General features: G+C 39.1%; 1 protein-coding gene across 1 annotated transcript; it reads left to right on the top strand.

The window, feature by feature from the left end:
• Nucleotides 1–1,452: 1,452 nt before the first annotated feature.
• Nucleotides 1,453–5,415, top strand: ccn2 (cellular communication network factor 2). The gene is given in 5 exon segments (NM_001015042.1): nt 1,453–1,652; nt 2,186–2,405; nt 2,699–2,950; nt 3,343–3,554; nt 3,951–5,415. Coding segments are annotated over 5 exon segments (1,032 nt in total). The 5' UTR covers nt 1,453–1,601; the 3' UTR covers nt 4,248–5,415.
• Nucleotides 5,416–10,355: the final 4,940 nt, after the last annotated feature.

Genomic DNA, 10,355 nt, shown 5'->3' with positions numbered 1-10,355 from the left:
GTCAAAGTCTGTATAATGCGGGTTGCCCATACCTGATATATACAAATGTAGTCAGGAAAAGGAAACTTCCAGATGTTACAAAACTACAGTTAATCAACTTAATTGCTTGGAGCTATAGCTTTGCAAGATGTGGCATTGCAAAGGTTGCCTCTGTCTGGATTATATACTTGGTTCTCTAAAGTGCCCATGAAACAATATATAGGGAAAAGGGATGATAACACACCTCTCTCATAGAAACTTAAATCTGTGTAGCCATGAGCAACTCATATTATTAGCCTTAATTGTCTTACACTGTGAGAGTCAGGGGCTTGTCCAAAAAATGATTGAATAAATTAGTAGCATTTTATAAAAATGTAATTAAATGAATGGCCTTGTAGTAAATTATAGCAACCAATTAGATTTTTGCTTTCAAACTGGTGACCAGTAAATTCTACCTGCTGATGGTTAGACATTTCTAAAGGTTACAGTACTGGAACAGTGTAGCATCTATGTTAGTAAATAAAACAAACAATCAAAGAGTGTGAATGTGGCAGTTCTCTTATGTGTGTGGTGCATGAGATGAAAAAATATCCTAAAATGTTATTCTTTTCACTCAATTCATTCTGCAAACAGTGCAGTAACTGAGGAATGGCGAGTATGGGTTATAGCTGTAAGGGGTCCAGTCAAGTCTGGGTCCATGAAAGTCTGTATTTAGTTTGGAATACTAGGCACTTTTTTTTCAAAGAAGATTGAGTTTTGCAAATATATTACACTGACTGTTACAGAGGGGCAGATAATCCCACAGTAATGACAATATTCAAACAGAGGATACTTGCAACTTACAATCAAGTGCAACCAAAACACAAACGTGCCCTAAAGACTTTACAGAGCTGTTTGTACCAAATGTGCAGCAAAGTGGTTGTTGACTGGCGGCAGAGGGATTACATTCCTCACTTCCAATTATTTTCCTGAGGGTTTTCACTTCCCCTTTTACAATCCGCTTATGAATTACACGCAAAAATGTCTCTTTTAGATCAGTAACTGTATGTAGGGGTGCTAACCTGAAACTTGTAACATGAAAGTGTTTCTGGGAACACAGTCGTGGCCAGAGGTTAGCCATAGGAAAACATGTCTGAAGCCACCTTTTCATATAAAATGATAGAACACAGGGTGAAAATGATATAAAAGCCAAGGAGAAAATCCTATTTGATGGTGGGGATACAGCGCCTTTTTTGTGCAGCGGAGTGTGCCAGGGTTTTTTTCAGACAGAAGGAATGCGGCGTGTCAAGGGGTCAGGATCAATCCGGTGTGAGCTGATGGGGCAGGAAGGTGGGGAGGAATGTCAGGAATGTCTGTGCTTGTGTGCGACTCCATTCAGCTCATTGGCGAGACTCTGTAGCCAGAAGAGTATAAAAGGGGCAGCCCTCAGCTCATTCCTCACACAACAACTCTTCCAATTCCCAAGACAAGGAACCAAATACAGCAAACGAGGGAAAAGGAAAGAGGCTTGAGAGAAAAGAAACTAAGGGAACTACACTATCGCCAACGAGATCACTTTGAGATCAAGACTTGAGAGAACGACTTTTCTTTGGAGTAGAAGAAAACTGATCTGCTGCTGTACAATGTCTGCAGGAAAAGTGACAGCTGTGCTCCTCTTCGCTCTCTTCTGCTGGGTAAGTCAAGCTTTCTTAGCCTCATGGCTACTGTTATCCTGCTAGTATTGCTTAACTACACAAATTCACAGCTGATGGAGAATTCTGGGAGATGTAGTTCTGTTATAGATGAAGAACTGTAGGTTGGAAGATTCTTGCAATTCAGTTTCCCTTTTTTAACAGTTGTACTGTAAATCCCTGTATTCTCCAGGGAAGCTGAGAGCTGTAGATCAGCAATAGCCTAATACCATTTTAAAGCATATTTATGCTGTGGCTGAACTTTCAGTCAAAACATTTTTACCATCCAATACTACTAGCTGCTATGAATATGTAGTTTACTCTTAACTGAAGGGGGGAATCAGCCTTAACAAAGGGATTAATAGGTAAGCGTTCCACTGCTTATGATATGAAAGCTACTACAGCTAAAATTATTTTTCTGATTTTTGAGTTTTTCCTCATATTTTTCTGATTTTTAAGTTTACTGTATATCAATGCACCATGTTGCAATGCTCCATATTCCCCTCTCTAACTGTCCTTTATTTGTTGCTCTGTAGGTATCTGATGCCCAGGAGTGTAATGGGGAATGCCAGTGCCCACATAAAGTGCCTGTGTGTGATCCTGGAGTCAGCCTGGTGCAGGATGGCTGTGGCTGCTGCAAGGTGTGTGCCAAGCAGCTGGGGGAGCTGTGCACCGAAAGAGATGTGTGCGACCCACACAAAGGGCTCTTCTGTGACTTTGGATCCAGAGTGAACAGGAAAATTGGAGTTTGCACTGGTGAGTTTCATTCCAGGCTCAATCACTTAATAGAACTGTAGCCCTAGCAGTAACATAATTCATCTTTTAATGTAATAAAGCAGAATGTAATTTTACAAGCAAAAAAAAAAACATTGAATATGTACTAGTTACCTAAAATCAACGATTTGCTTGATCAAAGTCTGTAGCTAGGAACTATTGTCTTACTTTCAGTTATGTTAGTGTCATGTTACCAAATGTACAGCAGCCGTTAGCCTTCATGCTATTGACTATACTCACAGATTCCAATGACATGTTTGCTTGTTTGTTTGCAGCCAGGGAAGGTGCCCCCTGTGTGTTTGGAGGGACTGTGTACAGAAGTGGGGAGTCTTTTCAGAGCAGCTGCAAGTACCAATGTACTTGTATCGATGGAGGTGTGGGCTGTGTCCCACTTTGCAGCATGGACATCCGACTGCCCAGCCCCGAGTGCCCCTTCCCACGAAGAGTGAAACTGCCTGGCAAGTGCTGTGAAGAATGGGTCTGCGATCAGCCTCAAGAGAGAACCTTAGTCGGACCTGCTTTGCCTGGTAAGTAAACATTTCTAAAGTTAAAATCTGCTTAAGTCTGCTTAAACCCAGGCTAGTAAGATAACTGAGTTTATAACCCATTAAAGTTACCTTTAATGGGTTAAGAACAACAGCTAGGCTTGCTCTGCTGCATGCTTTAATATAATCATTGGCAAATATAAGTATTTAGGGGGTAAGACAATATAAAATTCAAAGTTTGTTAGCAACCCATAGCAACCAAGCAGTATGTAGCATTTACTTATCCATTATTAAATGTAGTTAGTTAACAGTTTTTGTTATATTGCATGTTTCTAACTAAACCTAAGTAATGTTAAAGAAGGGCTCTGTTAGGAAGTATAAGAGATGAGATTTTAATGGGTTTATTAATGACCTGTTGCTTTTTTCTTTTACAGCTTTCAGAATGGAAGAAACCTATGGTCCTGACCCATCCCTAATCCGCGCCAACTGCCTAGTACAGACTACTGAATGGAGCGCTTGCTCAAAGACTTGTGGCATGGGAATCTCCACCAGGGTCACTAATGACAATGAACATTGCAGACTGGAGAAACAGAGCAGACTGTGCATGGTCAGACCCTGTGAAGCCGACCTAGAGGAGAACATTAAGGTAAATAGCAATGGCCCTTTACTTTTATTACAGATGCAGGGCTGAGTTAGAAAAGATAAACATGATGACTTGAAATAGGGACTTGAAATCCTAAAGAGGTTATGGTCTAACTTAAGCACCCCCAAACTGTTTACTTCCCATCTCTTCTTAAACTTCAACTCCCATCATCAGTCTGCTACAGGATTAAGAGCAGAAAGGGTACTTGCAAGGGCAAGTAGAGCATAAATGTGTTAAGCAATGTCAGAGATTATCATGTTTGGTTTCTAGTTTATAAGAAAGCTTCAATGATAACAGATGTTTTTTATGCATCAGACCTGAACATAGGTTGCTTTTATGATCAACTGAGAACTTAAATCAATCTAATATGTCTGTTTTTTTTTTTGTTTTCCTTTACAGAAAGGTAAAAAGTGCATCCGTACACCAAAAATTTCAAAACCAGTGAAGTTTGAAATCTCTGGCTGCACCAGCGTAAAAACCTACAGAGCCAAGTTCTGCGGCGTGTGCACTGATGGTCGCTGCTGCACTCCTCACAGAACAGCTACTCTTCCAGTTGAGTTCAAGTGCCCTGATGGTGAGATCATGAAGAAGAACATGATGTTCATCAAGACATGTGCATGCCATTCCAACTGTCCAGGAGACAATGACATCTTTGAGGCCATGTACTATCGGAAGATGTATGGGGACATGGCATAGAGCCAGAGAGCCACATTTCAAAGACTTTTTCACTTGAAATAACTTTGCATCTCATTGCTAAACCTAAATGTATAGCACAAGAGCATATTTAAGTTTGTTTAATGATAAGTCTTTATTCTGAAGACTTAAAATGTTGAATGACCCCAGTCGTTGGTTTGAAGAAATTGGCACAAAAAAAGCCACAGCCACTGACTCAAGTGTAATGTGCTGTCACTGTAATCCCAAAATTACGGTACAAGATAGGGATGTTCATCATGTGACCTGTACCTGCTGTTGACCTGAAACTGTCACTTAACAAGAGCAGCAGATATTGGCCACAGGTTGAACATATCTGGTAATCTGCATTGAGCCCAGTTAAGCTTAACTGGAAAAAAAAGCTCTTAACATTTTTATTTACAGTATATGATGAGCTGGCGCTATGTCAGTGACCGCTGGAATTTTATACCCCAACTACCTTATTGTTCTGAAGAAAGCCGTCCTTGTGGGACAGCTGTTTTAAAAACCCCTAAGTACAAATATTGGGAGGAACTATAACTATGTCTGTTACAAGACTGGAAAGGTTGTAGCATACCAATGTAAGTGCTGTAATCTTGTTTTTTTATTATTATTGTATATAATGTATATATATTTTTGTACAGTTATCTAAATTAACTTAAATTTGTTTTGTTCTTTTTTTATAATGCTTTAATATGTGTATGTTAACCTTTTTTATTTTTGTTTGTTTGCGATAAGTACTTTCCATGCTTATCTGAAAAAGAAAACATTCAAAGCACGAAATAGATTCTCAAATAGAAATTGTTATCAGTTAAAGAGAGGGACAGTCCAGTGACTGCTTAAAGTTCTGTTTATTACGAGCCATCCGGCAGTGTTGATTGTACTGGAAACATTGTATTAACTTGACTTCCTTTAGGTGCCAGAGAGGTACCCAGTGCATTCCACAAGAAAGCAAGGACAACCTCTATGGTACTTATTGGGTGAATGAACAAATAACCAGCTGAGTGTATATCCTGAAACGGATCCATGTATTTTGAACCAGAGCATCTGTTTCCTCCTTTGACCATGACTGTTCTATTTTCAACAGTTTGTTACGTGTTGAGAAGTGTGACCAAAAGGTACATGTTTGCACTTTTCTAGAAGAAAAATAAAAATTCTTTATTTTTATATAAAACAAGTTGGTAATTTGTTTTTATGCATTTATTTCTCAAACAAGCTCAAATAAGGGTCTATAGAAAGGTTTAGCTGGATTGTTTTAATTTTGCAAGGTCAGCAAAACTATAATTTTAGTGTCAAGGTTCTCTTCTCCCACTAATTATTGTACTTTATCTTCCTTTTGTGTAATCAGCTGTTAAATGCACATACATTGATGGCATTTCACAAATCAAATCCACACATAATATTACAGTGGAACTCTAAGGCATACTAAAAGATAAAGCTTGCCTTTGCATTTCAACTTATAGGCTTCAACTGGTTCTGAGCTTAAACAACCAGTGTCCTTTAAAAAATGTTGATTGTCTAAACTTTTGGGTACTGTAAGCTCCAGGCAAGCAGTTTATTAATTAAAAAACTGTCATATGGCCTTGTTGTGTTAACAAGTTAAATTAAGTAATGCAACCTAAGGCAAACTTAGGGAGGTACAGACAACTCCCACCCTTTCAGTTCAGCAATATGTCAGCTAAAGCTGGGGGTCAGGTAGTGTAATCCTGCTGCAGATCCAATTGCTATTTGTTAATCCTCTGCTCTTAGTCTTAACAACCCACACAATAAAGAGATTTCTCCCATCTGGTAATATTACTCAAAATGGCCACTGCATCACTAACAATTATAGAAGTGCAGCAGAAAAAAACTCAAGGTTATAAACACAATTTAAATTATTCAGAAAGTACCTCATACAACATCACTACTTTGCCTGCCAGTAAAGAAAATTAATCCACAGAAATTCAGAAGACTGAAATAAAAAGAAAATATCCTATCTGGTTTGTTTCTTATGCCAAATGCTAATTTTTAGAGGTTTAATGGCAGAGCAGATCCAGCAAGTGCTGTGGGCCCAGGATTCTGGCCTTTTAAGTGTCCTTAGTGAATAGCTGTTTCAATGTATATTTGCAAAAGAATCAAATTTACCCAACATTTGAGGATAGGGGTGTGGAGGGGGGGGGGGGGGTGCTGAAAGTAAATGCAAATTATGCCAATGCTTATTTCTAATTAAATGTTTAGGGTTTTTTTTTTCTCAGTGAAATCCCCAGTTAGCCAATGGAAGGCACTGTGGAAACATGAGGCATTTTGATGGTGGCCCTCAAAACACCCTGTACAACAATTTGATAAGTTTTGCGACTTTTTATTTAGACAAGCATTTGAAACTTAAGAACACTTCTTTAATGTTAATTTAATAGGAAAATCCCATCTACCTCCATTAGGCTTGCCACCTTTTTTTGTGATGTAATGCCGGCCTTCAGATGAGGGCGTAGGAGGTGATGTCACACAGGGGCGGGCAAATGGACAGGCATAGGTGGGACTGTCCTTATAAGGGGGAATCCAGCAGTGGAGAGGGCAATTACACTGCTGGTAAATTTGTAATTCTGGCCAAGGCCAGCTGGAAAATTACTGGCTGGGCCAGTCAAATACTGGTCGTGTGGCAACCCTAGCCTCCATCCTGGCCTCAAGCACTTCTTGTTATAGATCCATTGTTGGTGAGAACATATTCATATTTCTAGGATGATTTACATACCAGATCAATGCTAGGATTGTATGAAAAGTCAGTTGCCTACACATTGGTCAGTATATGCATGCATATACATGTAGTAAACCCGGCAGTATTTGTTCTGGAGCAGCCAACAAGTGAGTGAAAGCACTAAATGGATTTGGGAGCAGATCAAACACACATAAAGAAGTGTTTTATACATTGCAAAATGTACCTGTTTCTCGACAACACAGAGTGAATGGTCACTATTTATTGAATTCTAAAATAAGGGGCATATATGGCATGGGGTAGGGATACAAGCTTACAGTTACACCTATGGGGATGGAATTTATGAGGCTGAAGTGTTTTGGTCTTTCACAGACACTAATTAGTAGTGGAAACTTATGTATGTAAGCACTCACATGAAGCACCCACCAAAACGCATGCATGCTGAGTATATTACCTTATACTTGTGTTTACCTTTATTTTATTCCTAAGGTTTAAAGCTAGATCTATGATGCCCACAGTAAGAGGAGCTGATTATCTTTTTTTTGCCAAAGAGCACACAGTAGTTACAGGATGCTGTAAACAGTGCCCTTAATGCCATGTCATGTACAGGTTTGTGTATCAAGCTCAGCAAACAATTGGGGATTTACACCAGAATTATTTGCTAAATTATACAGGCTAACTGTAGGCCCTGTTTTTCAAGAATCAGTATCTAACAGCTACCAAACTGTTTTATCTGTTTTTAGCCATGGGGCTAAAAAATGATTTAAAATCGTTTTCATGTTATTTGCATAACTGAGCTTCCATAAAATGTGTGCAAAGAAACCATCTTCTTCCTGCTAGTATTCCTAATGCTGTGACAGTTTTTAAATGATCTGTTTATATAGTACATTGTATTTATTAATATCAAACAACCAAACAACCTTATAACACTTACATATAGAAACTCTTCAATGTTTTGCAAATCAAGCTCTATGTGTTAGGAAATTCATGTCTTTAAATGTACATGCATCAGGGTTAAGGATTATGCTCTATTGTCTATAGTGCCCCTAACAAATTCTTTTCTATATGTTGATGTCATCATAGCTGTGCCTCCTGCCACATGTGCCAAAATCACCTCTCTTACAAGCAATAAAGCTAGAACATTGGTCTATTGGGCCTGCCCTCAGTTGTTATGCAGTACCTCTAATCATGGGAATAGGTTGTTTAATTCTTAATTAACTGAAGGTTCCCCGCTGAATCACCTTGGGTTGCAGTTACCATACAGCCTCCTATAAATGCTATAGCATTATTTTATGGTGGAGCAACTGGAATGGAAACAGACAGGGAAACTAATGCAGTGCTTATCAGCTGTTACATTCAATGTTTCTATATTAGGAATGGACGTCAGGCGCACACTCATGCTCTGAAGGATGCAGCTGTGTGTTATCGCCATACAGTTGACATAACTCTAATAATAACAATAATTGTCCGTATGAGCATACTGTATATATTTATATACATACAGGGAAGGACTGTTCCAGGACATAACCCTAAGCTGAAATACAGCAGAAAATAAATACCTAAAAATGCCTTTAAAGATGAGCAATTCTATGGATGTCTATGTTTTTTATTTTTCTAAATAGAAGAAGAGAAAAACAGGTATTGTAGTTACTTACATTAAATCATTCTAGGAAGTTATTGGTGGAAGTTAAAAAAAGGAGGGGAGGAGAAAGCAGCAAGTATTAGCCATAAGTGTGTATTCTATGGAGAAAGTATTCCATGTTTTCTCAGCTTGTAACTATTTAAGCCAATAAAGTTTTAGAATACTAAAATGGTAACTAATTCTATACAGCATACAATATTGGCGAATTGGGGTAAGCAGGGTACGTGGGTAAAAGTTGCTGATATATGGAACAGTATTATGGAACATAATACTGATTACTATATTTCACTGGTGGGCTGTTTTAAAGAAATGTGTATTCCCCCCTCATATTTAAATTTCCATAGCAGCAGAAGAACTTGAAAGACTCATAAAGGAAGAAAAAGGAAATAAGGAATAATAACAACACAAGCCATGGCAGTGTCAAATGTGATCAGGCCTTGACTAACAGAGTACACTTACAGTCACATTTACCCCAAAATACTATAACTGTGCAGTTGGACTAAGGGGCTTGCAGTTATAGTACCAGTTATAGTACCACAGACACCATAGTCTGACAGAGACACATGGTAGATCAGGGGTTTATGATAAAACTCGCTGTCACAAGGTCCCTATGGCGAATTGTACTAAAATAACTATTATAAAATACATATTATAATCAAACATACAAACAGATTGAGCTACAAACAGCTATACATCCAGGGGCCCTACATTCTTCTTGGAAATGTGAGTCTTTTGGACCGAGTAATGCATGTGGGCTGGCTTATATGGGAATCCATTTTGTATAAAGGAAAGGAGAAGCTATTGAGGGGTGGGCAAAAATCTTCAGCCATGGAAAGTACTATAAGAAACATACCAGCCATTTGATCTGACCACTTCAGAAACACAGTGCGATCAGCCTCCACTGCATGGGCAGTTTCCCCCCAAACAGGAAGACCACAAACAGACCTCTTATAAGCCATTTATCAAGAACAAATAAGCCTTCGGGCTTCAAAGCCTCTGTGGCTGGTTACTGCAAACATTCAAGAACCTTGCGTTTGGTTATGTATCAATTACTAATGCTATAGTACACTCTAGTGGTGGATAAGTGAAATACACACCAGGTGTTGGGGGTCACTGCTAGCTAACTCTATCAGCGCACATTGCAGTCTATAGGTGAAGTAGCCCCACAGGTTAAATCTAAGCCATATATAAACCATAGGCACAACATTTTTCTTGCTTGCTTCTGAAACTCAATTAAGAAAGCAAACAGCTTTTCAGAAATGAACCTCACTCAAATATCCATTAGATTTTTACTAGGGTAAAAGAACTGAGAACAAATACACAAATGTCAGTAGGAGGGTAATCGTTTTGTCCTACGTTATTTAGCAGATCTCCTTAAGGTCTTAAAGGAGACATATCCTATAAAAATTAAGAATGTACCAGGGAATTATACTCCTCTAGATATAGAAGGATTGTGCTTAAAAAGTTGTGTTTCTGACTGATTTATTGAGAAATTCCACAAAAACCCCACTAGCCCCTCCCATCTGTTCCACTTCCTGCTGGCTGAATTCTCTGGATGAGCTGGGGAGCCGGCGGCCCTCCATACACTGCACTGTAGGATAGGAACCAATCAGCAGCTAGGCCGACCTGATAGGGAACTGAAGCCTGTCTTTGCTTGTGGGAGTGCAGAGCTGTGATTGGCTCTCCCCTTCCTACTGTGCTTCTGGCAGGGACCGTTAGGACACGCCCACTCTTCATTTCATACTGAACGGAGAAGTGAGAGGATCTTTAGGGAGCTCCAATA

The sequence above is a fragment of the Xenopus tropicalis genome, chromosome 5 (genome assembly GCF_000004195.4).
Source record: "Xenopus tropicalis strain Nigerian chromosome 5, UCB_Xtro_10.0, whole genome shotgun sequence".
NCBI classification, from domain to species: Eukaryota; Metazoa; Chordata; class Amphibia; order Anura; family Pipidae; genus Xenopus; species Xenopus tropicalis.
The sequence above is the reverse complement of the archived record's forward strand: the minus strand, read 5'-3'. Positions and strand labels throughout refer to the sequence as shown.